General features: G+C 37.8%; 1 protein-coding gene across 7 annotated transcripts in view; it reads left to right on the plus strand.

Moving 5' to 3' along the window:
* Positions 1–2,370: 2,370 nt before the first annotated feature.
* TENM3 (teneurin transmembrane protein 3) overlaps positions 2,371–24,533 on the plus strand; it is a 323,405-nt gene continuing 301,242 nt past the window's right edge. For 6 of the 7 annotated variants that reach the window (XM_027777400.2, XM_055796255.1, XM_055796256.1 and 3 more), the window contains exons 1-2: positions 2,377–2,673; positions 17,363–17,641. In XM_027777400.2, coding sequence (XP_027633201.2) covers positions 2,442–2,673; positions 17,363–17,641 — 511 coding nt within the window. In that variant the 5' untranslated portion in view covers positions 2,377–2,441. Of the gene's footprint in view, positions 2,674–17,362; positions 17,642–24,533 lie in introns of all 7 variants that reach the window. The other variant, XM_055796254.1, reaches the window with a different exon arrangement.

Here is a 24,533-nt window from a genome sequence, read left to right on the forward strand (position 1 = left end):
GGATGTTAAGTGTTTTCTAAGACTTGCTGAGACATACTATTAATTTTTTAAGTTAAACATTACTGAAAGTAAACAGGCGTTTTGTTTAATGACGGATCAAAAAGATCAGGTTCTTGAATCTTACAGGATTCTTTTTTTTTTTTTTTCTTCCCAAAATGCCCACAAAAAAAAAAGCAGTAGTCTTCATTATTGTGCCAGTGTAATCACTGTTAAAGTGTCTCCATAATGCGGTGCGATTAAACAGCTTGTATTTTTTTTAACCTTTTCATTCTTTGCCTGGAGAGGCAATAGATAACCCAGAAAACTGCCTTTTGAAGTTTTATTGAATTCATTGACTTCTGTGGGAAGCAGATCAGTACTTCCTTGTGCTACAGCATAGATTAAGTCTTTGAGGATTTTACCTTGGTGTAGTAAAAAAGTATTGTGTAAGGAAGGGTTTGGGGTTTTGGGGTGTGTTTTTTGGTTTTTTGGTTTTTTTTTTTTACATTATAAAGGAGCTTGGGAACTTGGGGGGAAAATAAAAAATTTTTCATCTTTGATGATGAATAGTGCATAGGAGTTTTCACATAGCACAATTTAGAGACGTTAGGAATTAGCGGCCTTTTAAAAATCTTGAAACACATAGATGGAAGGAGAGATATGCTTCCATATGAAGTCTTTACACTGCAAAAGAATACCTCTGTGTGTCTATTAATAAAGATTTTTAAAATCATGATTAAGTTTAGTGTTAATAAAACACAAAGTTTATAAAATGTCTAGAAAATTGTTTTTACGTGGAAAGAATTTGCATTCATTAGTCATCAAATATTTTAAAATCTGAGTGTTTCATATATATGAAAAATGTGCTACATGGGCATGAGGTCATAAATTTAACAAACTATTATGTTTTAAAACTTCGGTTTATCTGATCATATACAAATATTTCCATTTCTTTTTAACCACTTAATATTTGAAATTACAATAAATATAGAAGAGATGGAAGGCTTTGTAGCTTTGTCTTTTCGTCTAAAATGAGATTCACACAAGTCAAGAAATGCAAGGGCTTTTTGGAGAATTTCAAAACAAAGACCAGTTGCCATTCACTAACTTGAATTACAGTTCTGTAGTAAATAAAATACTCTTTAAAAATCTACTGACAGGAAAAAAAATACTCTAAAAATCTAATGACATCTAGGAATAACAACAAAGTAGTTTGATATTAAATGTTTAAATAGCTGAAGGGTTCTAAAGCAGCCTTGGTTTTGCTGAACAGTGTGCAAACAGAGTTGGCTCTTGCTTTGTGGTATGTGATGTAAACGGTCATTTTAATTCTCCATCGCAAAGGACTTGACTTATAGTACTTCAGAAAACCATCAGTTGTGCTGTTTAAGTACTTTAAATTGAGGGGAGCACCCGGGAGAAAGTTCTCCTTGAGATAAAGGAGAGAACCCTCATATATAAGGTGTTAAACAAAAAATATCAAGGCCTCAGTTAACAGGTGCAGTTGTGAAGTATTAAAATCATCCAGACTGATCTTCATTTAGATGTTTTATCAGCTGTTTAAAGATACAAATTATATTCTTTATTTTATTTTAACACAACAACAAAAGCAAAATTTCCAAACTTTTTACTCTCACTAATGCATTTATTTTGGTTAAGTGTGCAGGACCCAAGAAATGAAACTGAGGAGCCTTGCTTTGAAAGCAATGTGGAATGAAACAGTAAAGAAAAATAAATAGTAATAGAAATAAGATTCTTACTGTAATATTCCTTAAAAACTTGAGGAAAGGAAAACCTATTTCTGAGTGTCATTTACAAATCAAATAGCTCCTTGCTTTCTAGCGTAAGTTATAAAGAATATGCTGACATGGAGCAGTCTTCCTGCATATCACCTATAATGTTTTTGTAGCTTGCTGTGAAATTATGTGTATATGTTCTTGATGAGAACAATTTTCTTAGAATAGCTATGACAGTACAAAGTTGTATAAGTCTGTAAATAAAAATCAGAAGTTTTTGACAAGCAGAAGGAGGTCAGACTTGCCCTTAAAGCCTGCATCATTCTAAGAAAAAAAGAAATCTTACCTACAGATAGACTTTCTTAAAGATAAAAATATGGGTTTTTTTCTTGCCCAGTTCTCAGTCTGCTTTTGAACTTATAATGTGTTGTATAAAAATGAGAAGTATTATGTTGTTGTTCACAAGAATTTCTTTGCTGTTGTTTCTGATCGGGGTAGCTCGTGCATGAAACTCTTGAGAAATCTTGCAAATGTTACGGAAGTGCATCTCGCCCATCCTTGATCAGATTTTCCTTTCTCTTCCAGTTAGGAAGCAATCACAGCAATCAGAGAACATTGTAACACATCAGCCGTTGTCTTTCTAATTTTGTTATAGGTGAATGTAAGCTGAATGTAGAGAAGACTTCCAAATAAGCTGGACTGATGTGCACAGAGAAGGAATGAAGTATGGATGTGAAGGAACGTAGGCCTTATTGCTCCCTGACAAAGAGCAGACGGGACAAGGAACGGCGCTATACAAATTCTTCTGCAGAAAATGAGGAGTGCAGAGTGCCTACGCAGAAGTCTTACAGCTCCAGTGAAACCTTGAAAGCTTTTGATCATGATTCCTCTAGGTTGCTGTATGGAAACCGGGTAAAAGATTTGGTCCACAGAGAAGCAGATGAATATACCAGACAAGGTAGGCAAGGTGTTTTCATTAAGAGTGTATAATCCTTTAGTACTGAGTAACAAGGCGTTATTGCTGTGGGAAGAGTACGTTGTTACAACAGTTCCCATCATTTTTGGTAATACTTTACACACATGGTACGCTTCACTTGTATCTCCCTAAATGTTTTATGAAGGTGGGAAGGCATTGTGTGCCATCTTTGAAATAAATAATACATGACGCACAGGAAAGTTGAGTAAATGGCCCGTGTTGGGCAATGGGTCAGTGACAGCATTGCAGACTCAAGTGTGAAGTATTCAGGCCTTACAATTTAAAAACTAGACCCCCAGCATAAATTCAGCTCATTAACAGATTGCCTAAAAGTTTGACACTCCAATATACCTAAAATATAAATAGCGTCAAAATGAATGAAAATAAGCAAATACAACTTTTCCAAGAAGGTTTGGGGAAACATAGCGTGTGTGGATGAGCATACAAATAATTTGCCAGCTCAGTGCCTTCATCGTTTAGCTCAAAAGGACAGTAACAGAGCACTATACAGTGAGTAAGGTGATTTAGTTGATGATTAACGCATTTGGGTTTGGGGGATTTTTTTAGTGGATGTATGTGGTATCTAACCAGATGTTAACAGGTTGCTAGAACTCACTGTTGAATTTCTGAATCCAGAGCTGGAGAGACATGAGAGATCTAAATTTCCACGGAGATGCTCAAAACCTGACTGGGTATGGTCCTGGGCAACTTACTGTAGCTGACCGTACTTAAGCAGAGGGTTTGGACTAGATGATCTCAAGAGGTCCCTTTGGACCTCAGTGATTCTGGGAGATTGCACTTGGCTCCAGTTAGAGTTAAGCACTTATGCATCACTTTTGGATTCAAAACTGTCGTCTCTGGAATTGGCGTTTTTGTTTCCATGACTAAGCTACTTAATGAAAGAAGGGGGGGGGGGGGGGGAAAGTTATTAAACATGTGAAGTACTGCAGCCCAGCTATCTAAAAGGATAAAGCTAGAGCAAGAGCTGTCTTAACCTGTGCCTCAGTGTTTTGTATAAAGCTATCTTCTCTTGTATGAGGAAACGAGTAGATTTAGGGATAGAAAAAGAAAGCTTCATCCTTGTGAGGAAGTCCATAGTTTTAATTTTAGAAATGTTTAAAAATAGTTTCCCCATTGGTGTTTTTTCTTTGTTCCAAGTAGAATAACATTGCGTGAGAAATAGAGTTGGGCAGATGGTGTTGACTTTTTTGCCTACAAATGTTGCAAAGGAAATAAAAATATTTTCTTAGGCTCATGTAACTGAGGCTTGCTGCTACTGTAGTCTGCTTTCTGCTGTGTATTTTTGGTTTCTGTGATTTGTTAAAACTTCAGGTCATCACTATCTAGTTTTTAAGTCATTAGTTACCTTGATCTCATTACTTTAACGAGGTAAAATCAAGAGGAAGTTTTCTAAGACTTGTACTGTAGACACTTTTCTTAGCACTAGTGAGAAAACTATATCAAAATAGGCACCATTTAATTAATTAATAAACTGTTGCCTGAATAGAGTATTATTCTTTTTAAATAGCAGTAACACAATGGAAGAAGTTACGTAGTCTGGCAGGTCATGTATGATGGTGTCCCAAGGCTTGCGACTTTTTTCTCTTTAATTTTCCTCAGAAAAGCACATAGTATTATTTAGCTAATACTTAGTGCCCAATATGCAATAAATGAGGTCTGTAGATCTAAAATGGTAGTCTGGGATTGTTGTCTTCACTTTTCAGTGGCCTTAGCATTGTCATCTGTGCGCATTGATTTTCCTCGTTGTCCTTTCAGGGTTTTTTTTGTATGGCTTATTGGTTTCCTCTAATGCGTGCTGGTTTAGCACCTTTGGGGACTACCTGCAGGTTTGATAGGGTCAGGTTATGAAGGGCTTGTTTTGCAGTCTTAGATAGTGTGTTCCTTTGATTCAGCTTTGACCGCGAGAATTTACTGCTTCTGGCGTTGGAGGCATTTTGTGGAAAAGGTCATCAAGGTCGTTCCAAAGGTTTGAAAATAGGTACAGGGAAGCGTGTTTTATATATTATTTTTTCCCTGTGTCTAGAAATAAAGTGCAGATACGCGGCTTTGTTGACAGTCTAATTACATTCTAGTCTGCTAAATCAACAGGAAATAAATCTATAAGCAGAAAAGGTAAGATTTAATAAACACCTTTAATTGGAAATTAGTTCTTGAAATTAATTGTGACCAGTGTTTCACTTTTTTTGCCCAAACTGTGTAAAATAAGAATATCAGATTTCTAGTGTCTGCTGGAAAGCTTCTGGAGCAGTTATGTGAGCTTCTTGAGTCTCTTAAATGGGGCACAATAAAAAAAGGATAGTGTGCTTTTATGGCTGATATTTTGGGGTAAAGCCCTTCAAAGCTTTCTGCTAATGAATCGGAACTTTCCCATCTCTTCTTCCCGAGTTGTCCCAGTACACATCTTTTTGCTTCCTGCTTCCCAAAATCCCAGGGTAGGAATTTGGGAAGGGATACTGCCATAGGAGATAAAGCTACCACTGAACGGGGCACACCTATCCCAGGAGATCTTTACTGTGGAAAGGAGGTTCTCCAGTGCCAGTTACAGTCACAGAATCTCTTTCCTCATCTGTTGAATTCCTGTTGCTTGAGATTAATTGCATAAATCAAAATAAGAGTCTAAAAATATGTATGTTTGTAGTTGTAATTCTAAAATGGGGATTTAAAACATACAGTAAAATATTTGAACATGAAATTATGTAACTGGGATTGTCTTGTTAATTTTGAAACGCAGTTTGCAAGACTGGAAGAGCAGGTATGCGTGTTTAGAAAATTGTAACTTCATCTAGGCGATGTGCTTTCAGTTAACATTAGCGAGAGGTAAGACCTACTGGGGTCTCCTTCCCTTCTTCTCAAGCCCCTTCATCTGTTGCAAAACTGGTTTTGTTTTTAAAATCTTTAGATGAGGATTATTTAGCTTACTATTTTTGAACCTTCTAATTCAGTTACTTATTTTCACTTTGTTGTTAATCCCCGCGTAAGATTCAAAAAACCTGGTAAGTCTCTGAATAATTGAACTCAGCACAGAGCCATGTAAATGAAGACTGTGAGGTTCTTTTCTTTAAAGGTGTTTTTAAGGTAGATACTCAACTTTACATGGCATGTTTGAGAATATACCTAATCTCATTCTTGGCAATGGATGAAGCACCATGAAAAACTTTCCCAGTTGTGATGATGTGATTGTTTGCTGTTTATGCATTGGGGAGGAAGAAGACACCTATTTTTTTTACACTTTGAAGTATCCAACTATAACGAGCAGCCTGATTTAAACGTACAACTTCTGTAATTGAATTCAGCAACCTGAATGCTTGTATTTTGGAATATGCCCAAGTATCTTGCTGAATTTGGGATTAAAGCTGACTGTATAAAATTGAATTACTCTGTTGTACAGAGAGGCATTCCTGTGTTTGCAAAACTAAACTGCTGTGTGAAGGGGTACAAAGTACATAGGAGACGGCTATGGAGAATTACCTGAAAGCATGACATGAGTATGGAGTGGGAGGGAATGATTCTAGAAGTATAGAAAGTAAGGAGTATTTAAAAAATTGCATTTGGAAAAAATAATTGGAATTAATAAAATAACAACATGACAGTAATTTGAAGGAGATCGTAAATCAGACCTGGACTCAAAAGAACTGAAAACCTTTTCATTAAATTAGTAAGAAAAATACAGGCAGACAAAACCTGTATTTTACTTACCATCAGATACGTGTTAAAGGGTAGAGAGGAATGTGCAAGACCTCTTAAGTAGTCATTTGTTTCATTTCAAAGCATTTTGTTGTTGCAGAACAGTATAATGACCCTATAGGGTGATCCACATAGCAAGCCAGTGAGTTTTGGCACAGGAGCAGGAGGCTGACCCATGAGAACAGGTGGCAGGATGCACTGCAGATTTGTACATGTTCATATTTTCATACAAGATAATGACAGCACTGTTTGTAAACTATGTGAATTGAAAAGCTGAGCTGCAGGACACATTTTGCTACTATAAGACCTGATGAGGGAGTGTAGGTTTTGTTGTATTTTTACTTGTTGAAAGCTTGAGTCAACTATGGTTTAGCCTGTGGGTAAAGTTATTCGGTCTTGCTAGCTGGTGCTGAGAATGAGTTCACCGTATTTATCAATCAGAAGAATTCATTGTCAGCTAAGCGTCAATACAATTCATCTTCATGCTACCCCTTTCGGTTTTGCAGGAGAAAGTACTTGTAAGCATGGGTTTGTACCTTTACTCCTGGAACGCTTAAATGCCTAAATTAGATTAAATGCCCTAGTAACTCTTTGGAGCTTAAGAAGGGGGGGCTGAACTTACCAAACCAGCAAAGCAAAGAAAAAGAATTTCTTTCCTTCACAATATGCTGTATCACTGATACCAGCTTGTTGAAAAGCGAAGCCGTGTGCAGTATGTTACAGTGCGCGGAGTATCACAGTTATCGTTCAGCCGCCGCTCCTGTGACAATTAGATTTAGGTGCTAGGAAAATCTCACCATTCAGCAAAAGAGGGACCTGAAACGGTGCTATATATGCTTCGGCAATTTAATTTTATTATGTAAGATATTAAACACTGTCAGGCATACATTTTTAAGACTTCAGAAACCTGAAACATTAATTGCGGCTTCTATCCTAATGTAAGATGACTCCAAAGTCTATTGCTTTTAAATGCTAGCTGCTCAAAATGAGTTACTTGGATAGCAAAATGTTTAATCTTTTTAGTCACCATAAATGTCAACTGTAGGATTAAAGGATTTAATTGGTCATGTTTTTAAACCTGAAGCTTCAGTACTTTAAAGTGACCTGTCTGAAGCAGTGGAAGGATAGGTGTTGTAAGACCATTTTTCACCCTCTGCTACCTGTGCCTTACTGGTGAGCTGATTTTGACTGTTGAGTAGGCAAGTGATTCTCAGTAGAACTGAGTCAGCCTGCTTTGCAGATTATTTACAAGAAGGCGTGAAATGGTATATAAGTGACTTTAATTTGCTCATCGCAAGATCACAATCACCATTCAGCGGTATGGCGAGGGCTGTCTCTCAAAATCCGAGGCAGACAGCAGAATCAGTGTTTTATATTTCTGGTTGCAGTGCAAGGTGTGTCCTGATTGTCATCGTGACAGATACTTTTTTTGTTATACTAAAACATGGCCACCTGCACTATCTGCCTCATTGAAGTTGGTAACTTCTGTAAGTAGCATGCAGTGCCAGTACGATCTGGAAAATTTTGTGGCCTTGAGTTAAGCACATAACCTTCTGCCAGAGGTGGCTTTTTTTCCCCTCTGTAATACAGGAATAATACTTACCCACCTCACGGGCATGTTGGGAAGATTAATTAGTTTATATTTCCAAAATGCTTTGAAGATGAAAAGCGCTGTAAGTGCTAAGTAATATTATCATCTTTCATTGCTATACTAGTTACTTCTTAAAGCAACAATAAGAAGTTAATTGGTTTTCAGGTTCCAGGTGATAAGGATCTGTTGACTTTTAAAGTTATTCTATTAGCTACAGAGCGCGGTACTAAGAAAAACATTTCACTTCGATTAGGAGTATATTTAGCTCACGCTCAGTGATACGCACACTTGCTCTAAAGTATTCATCTAGTGGAAATTGGCCCCTTGTGGGTCATGGTCTGTAGATGAGCTACAGATCTGGAGACAAAGGGCAATTGTGATTCTCCAGGGAAAAATCAACCTTGGTTATTGACAGTAGAATGCTTGATCAGGCATTTCTACGCAGCCTTGGTCCACAGAGTAAAAAACCTTGTCTTTGAGTAGTCCACTTGCAAAATAAGAGATTTAAGTTCTTGATCATAATGATTAAGGATTTATAAGGTGAGCAAGGGGTCTTTGCGAAGACTTTCAGCCTCATGGAAAGGAGGATACCGTAGAAGGTCTGCAATTGCCCTGTATATTGCTTTAGCTTACATACCGAGATGTACATGATGCTGCTGTTCATGATGAAAACTAAACTTGAGGACTGGGGAGACAAATGGATCACATGCAGGGCTAGGAAAGGTGACTTCAGCGTGTTGACATCTATGGAGACGATAAAGCTAGAAGAGTGTGCCGTTAGAGATGGGGTGACGGGAGGAATGGAAGAGGCTGCAGTGTACCCTCTGGCCCGTACATTGATTTAGTACTTAGGGCTGAGAGTCAGGGCTGTAGGCCAACCTGTGAGTGATTGCTTATTCCATTACTGGCAAATAAATGCAGAAAGCGAAGCAGAGATGTTAAATAGGAATAATTTCTCAGAAAGTTCCTTGATACTTTCTGAAATTAGTTTGTAAAGTGTCACAACTTACTGGCTTGAGAGCCGGTACTCGGCGTTACTGAGCTTATTAAAGCTGAAAGAGGAAATAGCAGAGCCAAGGGAACACGTTTACCTCAAGTTTTGTGTTTCTACTTTTTTGCTTTGCAGTGTCATAAATATCTCCGAGTCATAAATCCTTGTCTTCAGCCTAATGGACATTTTGCTAGGAAATCTCAATTAAGACAATGCTACGCTACGTGTATTACGGGGTTTACAGAACAGAAACCTTTTTGGGAGTGTGTGACGGGAAGAGAGAGTGTGAGAGGGGGTAAAAGAGGTTTTAATTTCTGCATAAATCCTTGGGTCTGTATTCTCTGTTGTTTCTTGCACTTGCCTACAGCAACAGGCTGAGTGCTTCATTCTATCCACGCACTGCAGAGCCGATTCCCATGCATGTGGGATACTTCTTTATGAAACCCTACAAATAAAATACATGGGCTACTGTGAATAGGTGTGTTGGGATTTTTTTCCTTTATCTCACTGAAGAGCCTGTTGAACAAATCAGCTTTTCTACCATGCCGTGAGACATACCCCTCTGTGGGTCTGTCCGTTCACTTGTGGTGGCAGGCGTGCTTTTCCCTCATGGAAAGGCATAAATAACAGCAGAGTTTTCTTTCCTCCCCATATGGAGGAATAGCAGTAAGCCTGAGCTCTGTTTTGGGTGCTTCTCTTCATGCTGCCTCCTTCCTCCTCACCTTCTTTCCCTGTTTCAAGCTGTATGTCATGTCTTTAGCATCATACTGACCTTAATGTGGCAGTTCATACCTGTCAGATCTGGTTGTAGGCTCTTTGCAGACTGGATATCTATCATCTCTACATTGCTTACCCTTGGGTCATATTTTCTCCACATCTATCAAATTTAGGCTTTATTCGTATTTTGCAATAAATGGATGCTGAGATGTTGATGATTTGGTCCCAGGATCCAAAGAGGGCCCTAAAATGTCTATACTGTCATTCTGGTCATGATCAAGACTTTGTGTTCCTTGCTGCTCATGGAGTTGTATTTCTTTTTTAAATCTACAGAATCCTGGGGGTTTTGGTTTTTTTGTGGGGTTTTGGTTGGGTTTTTTTTTCTCCTTGCAGCCCGTGATCTGGACAGCTATGTTAGTTTCTCTTAATTCAGTTTATACATTATGTAATCATAGTCGTAAAACCTGATTTTTATGTAAAATCCCCAAATTTGGAACCGTATTGTTTTAATTATTAATACATTTACTGAAACATGATTGCTGGTGCTGTAGCTTGAAGCTTTGAGTTGTGCAATTGTGAAACTGTCTTGAGCTGACTTTAATCTTACTCTGCGGTAACTTCAGGAGGGCTTGATGAACAGTCCTTTATCCTTATACTGGATTAAGAAGTGCTTCTTATGTTCTAGTCCGTGGATTAGTACAGAGGATCCCCTGCCACCCTCAAGCCTAACAGGGAAAAAAATTACAAGTCTCCCATACTGCACGGAAGAGTCTGCATGTTTTAACCATAATTTGGAAAAACAGTTGCAGGAAGATACTGTGTTTCATTCACCTTGATTTTGCTCTGTTTCTTAAAATAAAAACTTCCCCAGACTAGCATTTCAGTCAATGTCGTCTTCTGATTTTGTAGTTTAATGCCAGTAAAAATACACAGCTGGTTTAAATATCAGGTTTGAAATAGTTTATTTCCCACAAATGTGTGTGGGTTTGTCTTTCTAGAATTGACTCAGGTTTTGAGTTTTACATACAGCTGTTCTACCAAGAGTGGCACGGCAAGCGCAGCTCGGAGAACTCACGGTATCTGGCACTAACTCTTTCAGAAGTCACTGAGACCATGACTTAGCTCCCCATACGCTTTTGAAAGCTCATAAGGGGTGGCGAAACTGTATGGTTAATATTTACTCAGAATAACGAGCACCTGAAAATTATATGCACAGTTGCTAAGATTTAATATAATTTAATGCCATTTGTTATTATGTATTTTACTGGATATATTGGAGAAGCAACTGCCATTCATACAAATCTTAGAGCTCTGCTCTAAATCAGATAACGATAAGAAAAGGAGGTTAAGATGGAAAAGGGAATAGAGCGGAAAGGTCAAGAAAGAGAGATTAAGAGGTGACAAAGGAGGAGGTTGTGATAAGTGAAGAGAAAAACATAGGAATTAAACAGGAGAAAAATGTGATAGAGTGGATTAGGAAGGTTTAAATTTAACAGATAATTTTCACAAAAACAAGATCAAATCAGGATGAAGTCATAACAACGAAATACCCAAATCATGAAGAAAAAAATGTTAACGTAGGCAAAGCTCATTACTTGTTCGTCTTCACTGCAATTTCTTGCATCCTAGCAATCAGAGCTCTGCAAGTTCAGCTTTGAAAACTCCTTTTTAGTAAATATGTTGTGAAGTTTGTTGTGTCAAAATGGTTGGTATCACATCTGTTACTCGTCCTATCTTTTGTGTAATTGTATTCTACACACCTAATACACTGACTTCTGGAGACAGCAGTTGTGCACTTCTTATCAGTATTTTATAGAGCATGCAGGGCATCTGTTTTGCTGTTTTTCTCCTTAAAATATCTTTGTCCTTCCATTTCCAGCCAATCTGTTGTCCTGCTGTGCATTTATTTCCATTTCAGACTCCTTCCTCTCAGGATCTTTCCTTACGAAGGGCCACCTTTGTGCCATACTACATTTGCCCCAGGAAATGGGGGGGGGGGAAATTACTTACAAAGAAGTGTTACATATTTTTCCTTAAGAAACCAGGTAGAATTGGCACTTGAAGGTGGATGATGTTTAAGATCCCTTAGAATTGTGTGAAATTCTTGCTAAACCAGTCCAGATCTGCTTCGATCATCTAGGAACATTACCCCAATGTTCTCAGTGGTCCTGTAGTGACTGGCTAGTGCCCTGAGAACAGAGGGGACAGTTTTGCTGCCTACTGTTACCTGCAAAGAAGCTCCTTTTTCTGTCTTTGATTAGCACATGAATGAACTCTGTGTTTTTTCAGGAATTAGGACTGTGAACAGGCAGTTGGATTTGCAGTTAACCAGCGCTGTTCCTTCATAGCGGTCATGTGTATGAGTGAGGAAGGCAGGGCACTGCTGCATCAGGTCAGCAGTCTTGAGCTCTCGGTTGTTCAGAAAGGATGAAGCATTGCAGAGGTGCGCTGCGGCGGCGTGCTGGCTTCTGCTCTGCAGAAAGTGTTCAGAGGTATTGAGCGTGAGCTCCAGGTAGGAGCTTCAAAGAAGGAAAACATGCCCACTATATAGCGTCTAAACATGGATACAAAGGGAAGAACGTACTTTCCCCATATCAAAATAGCACCAAAAAGCATGGTCCTTGCAGAAACACTTCGATGTCAGTGTCGCTTATACAATAAACTATAAGCATTGTATTGTGAGGGCATGTTTGTATGCAGACAGAAAATATAAACCTGAGAAAAACATTTTCCTCGTTTGCTTTCTAAATAAATTAAGCTTCTTTTTAATTAAAAACAATTATAAAATCAGAATGAAGTAGGGAATCCAGAAAATGTAAGGGAGAGAACTGGTTCTTCTAAGGACCGTGATCATAGTTTGGCATCTGCATAGCTTTAGTTGTTTGTCAGCTTTTGTAAATTGAGTATGAGCGGTTTTGTCATGTGTTATCACAGAGTGTTTATGGGCAAAATGTACTTGATTTTTGAATGGTACAGAACTGTTTTGGTCAGACAGAAGCCGGCAAGATACAAAGGAACAATAGATTAGAGAGGGGAGTGACAAGTAATAAAGAATGCAGAGAGAGCAGTCATGGCATGAAACTTCATCAGAAGCATAAGGAAGAGCAAAACTAGGCAGAGTTTTGAGTACGGTCTTGGATGGGTTTGGGACCTCTGCCGTTTTGGTACTGTGCCTATCCCGTTAGGACAAAACCAAAGTCAGCAAAGGCACTCAAACTATAATTCTTCTGGTTTAAAATGTAGGGACGTGGGTGTATTTTTATGCTAACAGGTCAGATGCTTTGGAAGCTTTTCAGGTTTTGTTTTGTTTTCTTTCCTCTTTTCCAAAATAATCTATTTTTGCTAAAACCTGACTTGTTGACTTATGAGTGATTAATGAATTACGAAGGACAGTGCTGGTGTCTGGAGATGCTGACAAATTCTCTCTTGGCTACTCTTTGTTCATTCCTTCAGTTTGTTTCTTTCCCTTTTTCATGTTTTTTTTTTTTTTATGAAAATTTCTTGTGTATATATTCAGTATAAATCCCACTTAGAGGAAGGACTGACAACTGAAGAACCGTGGGGCCTTTTCTTTTGTTTAGTAGTCCTCTTCAAAAACCCATTCCCACAGATAACTTAAGCTTCAAGTTGGAAATGTTATCAGGGATGACTTTTGAATATTGTCCACAACTTAGTTGAAGGAAACAAATGTGGCACAAATGCAGCAGTTTTCCATTTAATTCCACCTGTTAACTTCTGACTTTCTAAAATTATATATAATTTCTGCATACCTCAGACTTGCTTATATGCAGTATTTGATTAAAAAAAATAATTTACATTTCTAGACAATGCAATCTGTGATTCTGGCAGAGAAATATATATTTATATATGCACACATACACTCTTTAAAAAGAAATTATATCTTAAAATTATGTTGTTATACTTTTTTTTTATTTATTTAATGTAGTTCAGGAAGTACACCAGTAATAGTGTGTGGATCATGGCTTGCACAGAAAGTGGTTGCAATGTAACAGGTTGATGCGTATGGTTACTGTTGGCAAGTGCCGTTTTTAACAGTGATTGCTGCACAAGCTCCTGAAAGTTATTTTAGAGTTATTACATTAATTTTGTTCTTGTCTGCACAAATGGAGGGTGTCAGGTGTCCTTACACTACCCATAAATTGATATTGCTAGCCAAGAGAAATGCAGTATCGAATGGTAAAGTGGTAGTAAACAGTATTATTGTCAGTTTTTAAAACCTGACTTTATGATACATCATCCTAAATAGTCTAAAAACCCTAAAGGGGTCTCCAGAACAAGCCTCCTTGAAATGTTGTGTCTGATTTTTTTTCCATTTTACACTTCATGCTTTTTTAAAGGAAAGCAAAAAAAAAACAACCCATAAAGCATTATGCTTATCCGTTTATTCTGTATCTACATTTTCTTCTCAGGAATTAGTTCATTACAATCGCCGAGTTGTTTTTAAGTCTTTATGAACTGTTGAGGCACTTATTGTCAGCAGGAGAAATTGCAAATGTGTGCACAGTGTAAGAAACCGATGATTAAATCCCTCACATTGAAGTCATTCCGGAAAGGTTAATTAGAAACTCTAAGAACCACAAGAAAGAGAACATCCTCTCTTCATACTCTTTTTTTTTTCTTTTTTTTTTTTCCACTGAGCTCCTACAACCTCCTTTTCAATTCTTATTTTTATTTCATAATATTGTTCATTATCAGGTAAAAGTCCCCAATTATTCTGCTGCCCACTAGATTTGCATCCCAGCCATGTTCACCTTTCCCTGGCTTCCTGTTTTCATTGCTCAGCAATCTTAAGATCATGTAAATTTTTTATATCGCATATGTATGATTTCCTTTAGGATATAAATTCCTACACAAATACATATGTTTTTCCATGTCAACTTTTTGGTTTGGGTTTTGTGGGTTTGGGTTTGGGTTTTTTGTGTGCGTTGGGGTTTTTTTTTAGTGTGTTTTTCATTTGTGTAGGCAACTTACACGGAGTGCAGTCCTCTTAGGTTCTTAGGAAGGCTTTAATTCAGAAGATACTTTAGCCTGGTGTTTCTAAACCTGTTAACAAGATTTCTGGGCTATGCTGTAAAACTTCTCAGTGTAACGATGAGCTCTAATATAGTGAATGGGATGAAACAGCAATATACAAAGAAGCCCCCTTTTCTGTGTTGGCCCTGTGACATGCCATTTTGGTTTTCTTACCACTCATAAGAGGGGGAAAAAAGAAGGAAATATTTTACATGGAGGCAGGCTGTTGTAAACTTAAAGTAAAAAATAAAATCCATTAATAGGTGGTACGTAGTATGTGAGATCAAGTCTTCTAGAAAGTGATCGTGGAGGATGTTGATAAATGCCTGAAGTAGTTTCTTTTAAAAATAATAGTTTGATTAAGAGGGGGAAGAAAAAAAAATGATGTGTGTGTGTGTGTGTGACTCTGTTAAAATTGGTACACCTGCACAGATCTCTCCCTGAGATTCTCTTGAGTGCAAAGAGGCCCTTTCAGCAGTGGGGGGAGCGTGGGGCTACGTGGTGCAGGCTGGCTGGGGAGCTGCAGGTTGCCATGCTCACCCACTACAGCAGGTTTAAGTGTGACTCGAGAGGCAGCATCTGTGTCTGTCCCTGTCCTTCCTCACCTCCAGATCTCAGCACCATGGTGTTATGGGGACCATGGGCATAACACCTGGTAGCATTGAAGTCAATGGCAGTTTTGTTGCTGACTGAAGTACCCAGTCTTCAGTCAGAAATACCTCTTTCCTTTGCATTTTGCTTCCCAAAACCCTGTTCTTAGAACCAGTAAGATGCTGCATGTGCAGCTGTGTATACACATTAGCCACTTAACGTGTGTGTAGGTACACCTATAATGCACATAGGCTTCCTGTATATTAGGTTCTGATTTAAGGCAACTGTTTGAAAATGCAGTCACATAATAATGTACCACACACATAAAACCAGTGTTCTAGGCTGTCTTCCTTAGCGTATGTTTACCAAAATGCAAAATAAAAAGCATTTTAGACACTTTGCTACTTTCCGCTGTAACCCTATTACCACTGGGTGGTTTGTTTGGCCTGTTGCTTCTCTGATTAGTTTTAACTCTCACAAACCCTGAAAATCCTCATGGTGTGACAGCTTTAAAAAATAGCAAGATACTATCCGCGTGCATGGTAACCCCCTGTTCTTATACCCTTCACACCGTTCAGACGCAGTCATAGATACACTTACTCCTTTCATGTTTACCTCCCCAGCTGTATTTTTGTTCAAATATTTATTCACAGCTGCATAATAAATACACTTCGATTTGTACCTAAGTTTAGCAACTGTTGTAGTAACTGATTTTCATTATTTATGAAAGTCATTGACAGAATTCATTTCTGGTTCTGGCTGCAAAGAAACTTATAGCGACAATTTCATATGACCACGGCAATACAATAATTAACTGGCTCACTGAAACAAGTCAATGGCCAGGGCATTAACTCTTAAATAAATTTCAGGAATTATTTACACTTCTGTATTCACACTTCTGCAATTCTATTACTTTCAGATAGATAGGATTCTGTTCTTTTTTTATTATAAGCTTTAATTATGTTGTGTATTTTTATGTTAAATGACTAATTTTGGAGAAATTAGGATGCCTGTTCAATTCAAAAATTGAATGTGTGTGTTCTGATTTGTTCCTGGAGCTATGAAATAACTGTGGCTAAGGTGGAAAACCATTATAGGTATAGGCATGCAAATGAGCTTGCCAAGTGTCTATATATCATAAAATGTCTTAGATCTATGGACATAAAAGTAGGATGAAGACACAGCCATTAAAAAGGCAGTCATTTTTGAGTGTCACATAATTTAGGCACTTTAAGTTATTGAAGTGTCATGAGTTTATTGCACCTAATTTATTAATACAATCATTTGGGATTCACTTCTGTCTCTTGCTGTGCCCCAAAACAGAGGCTAAAAGTCTGTTTAAAATGCACAGTCTCTGCTTCAGCTGTAAAAGCCTAAAATGTTTCTGAAAATATGGAGGCGTGAAAAATAACAACTTCAGTGTAATCCTTGCAGGTAACGGGTGGTGTTTGGTTATATGTGTGTATTAAAGTAGGCCAGAGAGATCCAATAAAAACCAAGTGAGTTTGGTTCCCATTTAGTTTTTCCACTGCCACGCTAGGTGACATCTGTATGGGGAAAACAGCCTGTTGCTTTGGCCTCTAACCAGGGTGGGCGGGGGGGAAAAAAAAAAAGTCTGACAAACACCTTGTTACTGCTTTCACACTTTGAAAACCTAAAAAAAAAAAACAAACCCACCCCAAAATTGTCATTTATTTTTAATCCTTTCATGTGCTGAATTGGCTTTTCTTAGTTTGCAAGTTCTGTTCTGTTTCTTTCCACCCCAGGAGCATTTTTGATGTGTTTAAGCAGTTGACAAAATAGTGCTAAGGTGTAGTATGAATGAAAGGGGCACCACAGAGAGCTAGAGACAAAAGAATCCATTTGATTGTAAAACCTGCAGAGTTTTGACAAAACACGTTGTGCGATACCTGAGATAATTATACTCTTTGTAAAGAGTTTTTACTTTTAGGTTCTTTTTTTTTTTTTAAAAAAAAAAAAAACAACAACCAAACAAATAAAGAAATCTCACCTTTTTGTTATCTGTTTTTTCCCCTAATCAGGACAGAATTTTACCCTAAGGCAGTTAGGAGTTTGTGAACCAGCAACGCGCCGAGGACTGACATTTTGTGCGGAAATGGGGCTCCCCCACAGAGGTTACTCTATCAGTGCAGGGTCAGATGCTGATACTGAAAATGAAGGAGTGATGTCTCCAGAGCATGCCATGAGACTTTGGGGCAGGGGGGTCAAATCGGGGCGCAGTTCCTGTCTGTCGAGCCGTTCCAACTCAGCCCTCACTCTGACTGATACCGAACACGAAAACAAGTCCGACAGTGAAAATGGTAAGTTCTTATGCATATGCCCATATATAAATCAATGTTTTATTTGCTGTTTTGGTTGACACTCAATAATTTTAAATCATTAAAGGAATGGCCTTGAATTACTTACCCTTTTTTTTTCTTCCTCTTCCCAGAAAAGTCAATATTCAATATCAGTCCTAACTAATGCAAGCTTTTGATGTGATGTTTTAGCTGTAATTGTGAAAGAGTTTAATCACAAAAAAGATTAACTCTGTTTTCTCTCAGGCCATGTCACCTGTTACCCTTTGGGGAGCAGCTAAGTGGTGATAAAGTTGATCCCCAAGGGCAGCCTGAAATCAAAGGTTTCTTTCTAAACTTTTCTTCAAGACGTCTTGGAGAAGTTGTAGAATTGTAGAATGGATGAATGAACGCAAATAATAGCTTATTAACAGGGTGTATGTGATTGGAAAACAAATCTGATCGTGCTTAAAACTTCATAGTTGATGAAAGCAATTGGAATTGTGGTGAAGAGGGACATGTGGCCTTTGATGTGCCTGTGGGACTGGATTACTGTGCAATTAAAATTGTGGAAAAAAATAAAATAAAATCTGAACATCACCTTTGTAGGATGGTGGGGTATGACCATTGTATATTTAGGCTTAGTGTTTAAATGAAAAGAGGTTAATACAATTCAGTGATTCATTTTTGAAGCTTTTCAGGTTTTTTTTCCTCCTCTTGAGGTTAGGAACAGAACCTGATGTGGTGTTAAATGCTAAATGCACAAATCTTAGAAAACACTTTATCTTTAACTTCTTTTTATTTGCAGAAGATTTTCAGCTTTACTAAAATTAAAATGATTGTTCTATTAACTTCATGACTTCCTATATGACAAATGCAAGAAAAGAATAAAGAAAAATGAGTAAAGATGAAAATTACTGATGGCTGTTGCCTGCAAGTCTACACGTCATTTTATTAATAAATCTCTCTTGCTCGGCTGTACAAAAGTCAGAGCCATTTTATTTCTATACTCTGGTGATAGCTGTTACACGTTGTGAGAAACATCAATGCGGGTGTGTATGTATGGTAATCCTTGAAAAAAACCAGCCCTGCCCCCAAAAAACAACAAAAAAACAAACAACCCAACAAACCCTGCACTTTTATTTTAAACTACAAGCAATAGGGTTTAGTCCTATCTATTTATTATTTTAACTTCTGTTTGAGAAGACAAAACCAAAGCTGTATTTTGGTATTATTCATACTTGTTGTCTTTCCTCCGGTGGCTGATTCTAACTGAAGATGCCTGTGCAAGACGAATGTCGCAGATGGGATCCTCCTTTTTTATGTTGGACTTAACGCTGCGTGGTACCTGAGGAGACAGCTCTCAGTGTTCGCAGGGGTCTTGTCTCATGCTTGGAAAACTTGTTTTGAGTCAGAGGCACGTTTTGAAAGAGGAGGACAGGAATACTTGCCTATTTCCTTTTAGCGGTGGGAGTTTCTGTTGGATGACTCTTGATGGCAGCTTTGCAGTCTAGAGTAAGTTGTTGAGCAGTCCTGTGATTTTCCTTTTGAAAGGTCTGTGATGAAACAGATACTAGGCTTTTTTAAAACCCTACATTAATATGAAAATACTGAAAATACAGATGTATATATACATGCACGCACACACGCAATTTCCTTATGGGAAAGTCACCTCCAAACAGGTGACTGCTTCAGTAGTACGCTAGGTTTAGTATACTTTTTTATAAACTTGATATTCACAATTTTTAAAAAAGCAAAATGTCTGATTATGGTATGCCAAAACCTCCTCCACGAGCTTAGAGTTTTGTTTTATTTTTTTCATGTGAGAGAAGATTGTGAATTTGTTAGAAAAGACATTACTCTGTGCTGGTTAAAATTATGCAAGGAATGTCTGATGTTTGATACAACTTCAAAGAAGAGTTTAGTCACTAAAAAGGATTACAGTTGATTTATCTATTGATAGGGAGGCCAGCAGTCCAGCTTAAGTAGGTACTGGGACCGCTGTGCGGTTAATGAAATTTTGATGGCTTGAGAGTCCCCTAGGGTTATGAAACATATATAACTCAGACCATGTCATGGGTCACTGTTTCAGTGGATATGTTATGGAAGTGGTGGAAAGCTTAATCTTCTTTGGTATTTTTCTCGGCGTTTTTGTTTCCACTGAACATGGACGATTTGACTGAGAAATGATTTTATACACATTGGAATTCAGCATGTTAAATGCTCACAGTAGAACAGAAAATATAATTTAAAGCCAGGGAAGCCATATCATCCTGGCAGGTACAGGTACTCTAATCAAAGGACCAAACTGCAGGTGTGAGTTTTGTTAATTAATGGCCTGAAGTTAATAGCTGTGCCAGTATACTGTTAAAATCTGACAAATCTGATAAAGCTTTGAAACCAAAATTACCAGTTATGACGAGTCCTCTGCACTGACTCCCCCTTTGCTGTGGGTGAAAGCCTCCTGCAGTTTGATGGAACCGTTGTACAGGTAAATGCATTTCTGTGCAGCGTGTTTACCTCTAAGGTAGATAAGGAGTTGGAAGTTACGATGAGCAAAACACACCACCAGATGATGCTTTCCTCACCTGAAGGCCTCAGTTCTTGAGCAATCTCACTGTTCGCCCGGTAAAACTATTCACTGTTTAAATAGTCCATTACCATAAGCAGACCTGATTGGAGTTAATGGGACTATTCACAGTGATGAGAACTGTGACTTACCCTGCAGGTTTATGAACTCAGGATCTGTTGAATGTACTTAGGGTTTTCTTCCTCGCCAGTTAGGCGAGAAGAAAAGCTTGGCATCTAGAACATTTCCTCTCCTTCCTTGTAACCGTTGTGTGTATTGCTCTTCTGAAATAGTTGTGGATTGCATATCCCTCAGGAAGGCAAAACTCAAGCTTCTGTTGCACAATTACAATGAATGAGTGGGAACAGTTTGTTGAAGATACTAACTTTTATTTGTTGAGGTCTCAACATTATGTTTCTAAGGTCCTACAAAAGCAACCTAAATTTGTGAATAATATTGGAAGGTTTACAAGTTTCTTTAAACAAATAATGTTGCACATGATTAAGTTGCAAAATTTAAAATATACTAATAACATACCATGAATACCAGCTGTTTTTTTAAAAAAAATTTAAGTAGTTTGTTATTTTTTTTCTTTTAGAAAACAAACTATTTATCAAACATAGGATTTGTATATGTATCCTCATGTCAAAGTTTAGGTTACTGCTCAGTAAATCATTCTGAAGAGAAAGACTTTTCTTTGAGCTCATTCACGTTCCATATATGACTCTTGGCATCGTATTCCGAGAGATTTGTCACGTCAGCCTCCCTGAAGGAGGACCTGCATCTGTTAGTCTGGGCAACCTACCAGTGTCACGTACAGTATGATGTATCAGTTGGAGCACACTGAGCGTGCATGTGTTTCTTCAGGTTTTCTTCTCCATTCTCATTGCAAATTATTTCATAAGCACTGCATCGAGAAATTTATGTAATTGTTCTAGGAGTTGTGACTTTGAAACGCAAACAACCTGTCTTTTACATGCTTGCTACTAACTTTGTGTTGTTAAGTTCTGAGATTGCTAAAGCTTGTTTTTTAAACTTAATAAATATTCCAGCAGAGTATGAGCTAGAAATTGTAGTTGGGCTTCAGATGGCACCTCAGCTTAAAGGGTCAATATATTTTTAAGGTATCTTAGAATCTACTTACTTATTTAAACTATTTTTAAATTCAGTAAACTTCAATCCCTGCCTTCATGAGACATCAGAAAGCTAGTAAGTAAAACGTCAAAGTTAATTGAGTAAGTTATTCTTGAAGGCCAGCTCCTTTTATTTATTACATTTATAATATATATAAATAAATTTATTTCTTTATTGTAATGTTATGTAACCAGTTTTGTGTGCACTTTTTGTGCCGGCCTGAAATTCAGGCTGTGGCAATGACTGTGACTTGAAAGTCACTCGTTTTAAGACTGAAGCAAGTCCATGCCCCATTCTGTCCCTTTGGAAGCAGTGTCACCAGTGCTTCTGGAACAGAGTTGGGCGCTCTGGATAGATGTGTGCCTGTAGGTGACTCCACTCAGCCACAAAGACTGGCTGGGTGTACAGAAAAGAGTTCTGGGGGCACTAAATGTGGGGGGTTATTTTCTTGGTGAAAGTTCTGCACTGATGGGGGTTTGTTACGAGACCGGAGGTGATCAGGATGTAGCAAAATAAAAAGAAAGGGGGAGAGGAGTATGAGCTCATGGCCTCAGGCAGTTGTTCTGAATTGGTTAGATAAATGATTTGAAACTTGAACCCATTTTTCACAGGTACAGAAAAGTAGATCTTGCTGGTAGAATGTTCATTGCTGAGAATTTCTGTAAAGAGAAAATACCGCTTTATCAGCTGTGTGGGCACCTGCTTGCTTCCTCTCCAACTTCAGACGGTTTTTGAAGATAGCATTCTTGTGAACCTAATACTCTCTTGTGCTTCCAGAATGGTGAATTTACTGGCATTCAGATCTCTGAAAACCAAGAAATACGTTGGTAAGATACTTGTCAAGACATTTTAAATCTGTTCTCTCTAACCCAGTATATCGTATACTTGAACTCTGCATTCTTAAATAATGCACATCCTTCAGGAAGCAGTGTTACGCATTCTCACCTGTTTAACATCCTTCTTTATGCTAAGGCGAAACTTGACTTAGATGAGCTCTACTGAGTAGGAGCTGCTTGATACCTGCTAGCCAAATGCTGAGCCTACTGATCAAAACCAGCCACATAGCTGATGAATTAATGTTCATCTTAGTGCCATACCACCATTTACAGCTGCTTCATTCTTTCCCCCAGTATTCCATCTAGCAATTATCTACCCTTCATTAAGCATGCCAATATCTCTTAAATCCTGCTTTGCTGCTGAGAAATTTCATGACCAGGAAATCAGTCTTGTTTTATTGTTGACAGAAGTCAGCTCTGAAATAGTATTTAGTATCTAAAAAGGCATATGAATTTTTCTTTGGTTACAGACATGTGGAACAGAAATCCCTACATGAAAGTAGGCATCTCTGGTTTTCTGCAGTATTATCACAAGTTTTCTGTAGTTATGCCAGTTTTCAGATTTTGTTATGTTATGATTGTAGTTCAGTGGATATGTTTTAATAAATCTTGTTAGCGTTCACTGTTGATGAAATAGAAAACATGTTGATGTTTCCTTTGGCTAATGGTAGCCAAGGAAGGAACAGCTGGGCTGAGCTTTTTCCAGTAACTTTTTGAGATCTCCTGGATTTCAGAGTTTTAAATGTCACTGAACTTGCTGTTGAGAAAAGGCATGAGATTGCAAAGGGCCATCTTAATGATGTTTTCATGATAGGAGTCTGGTACAGAACATCTGGCCAGAGGATGAAGCTCTTTGGAAACACTTTAACAAATCTTCTGATGCACAGGAGCTGTAGGCTTAACAACAGCTGACAGCAATAAAATTAGGATTGGGATATGTAAAGAAAAACAAATCTCAAGAAGAAAATTTCAGAGAATTCACTCTTGGCTGTTAAGCCTATAAATCCTTCTAACGTTAAGGATTGGTGAAAGAGTTGTTTAAAGACCAGCTGTAATAGCTTAGGATTTCTCCAGAGATCTGAATTTCAAGAAAGAACCATGCAGAAAATGCAGGGAAGGTCAAATTTCTGAGGAGCTTACAGAGATGTAATTGGGAAGGTCAAGGCGTACAAATAAAGTTGAGATGTAATCAGCAAAAAAGTGAAGAGCTGTACAGAAACATGAATGCTAAGAAAAGGGAAAAGAGTGGGTTGATTTATCACTTAACAGTGAAGGAAGACTGGTAATATATTGTTGATACGTTTTCATCTGGTTGGTTTGGTTTTCAGCATTTTCTAACTGAGTAACTGATCACAGAGCTTACATTTATACTATTAAAAGCTTAGAGATTACTTCGGTAAATAAAATTTGTCCTGCATGTATAGAGTGTCTACAGCCTCTGGGCATTTTATGACTCGTGTCTGAGAAGTCCGTGTTGATGGATATGGTTCTGGAAGGAAGAACCAAGAAGAACAACTTCAGAAGAGACAAAGAGGAGGAAGAACCTGCCTAATCAGTTAGACAGGAAACATCTTAAAAAAAAAAATAAATGTAAAAGGTTTACGCTTTATGACAATAAGCATGTGTTTGTACTAAATGAGTCTTGTCAAGCTATAATTATTTCTTTCTGTGATAGTGTAAGCCACTCCTTGATAAGGAAAAAGGAGCAGATGCTAACAGTAATAGGTACTTCGATATTAGTAAGGTTTCTGACACTGCCTTGCCCCTGGCACACTCATAAATAGAGACAGAGGGTCTAGGTTGGTTTTTGCAAGGTAAACGTACAACTTACTAATAATCATTCTTTATGGATTTTTTCCAGAATTTAATGAACTAGCAAGTTGAATCAAATAATACTCCTCATAGTGTGTCATGATTTTCTTAATGACTTGGATAATGCAAATAGAATGTTGTAACTTGGAAAGAATGACATGTGCTTTGTAGGACAGAACGAAAGCTGGAGAAATAATTCCACATGAAAAAATGTCCAGTAAATAGAAGTGCGAAGACCTACATTTAAGTGAAAATAATCAAATTTCCCAAATGTGAGAAAAACAAGTGGCTGAATCACAGTCCTTTAGAAAATGATAGAATAATTCATCTTAGAAGAGACCTTTTAAGGTCATGTGGTTCAACTCTGCTTAGAGCTGGACTAACGTTAATTTAGGTGAGATTGCTCAAGGCCTTTTTCAGCTGGGTCTTGAAAATTTACAAGAAGAGAGTTTCCACATCATCTCTGGGCAACTGTACCGGTGCTTAATCAACTTCATTGTGAATTTTTTTTCCCCTTTATATCTAGTTGGTTTCCCTTGTTTCAGTGATGACTTCTGCCTTGGGT

This window comes from Falco peregrinus, chromosome 2, assembly GCF_023634155.1.
Source record: "Falco peregrinus isolate bFalPer1 chromosome 2, bFalPer1.pri, whole genome shotgun sequence".
NCBI lineage: Eukaryota > Metazoa > Chordata > Aves > Falconiformes > Falconidae > Falco > Falco peregrinus.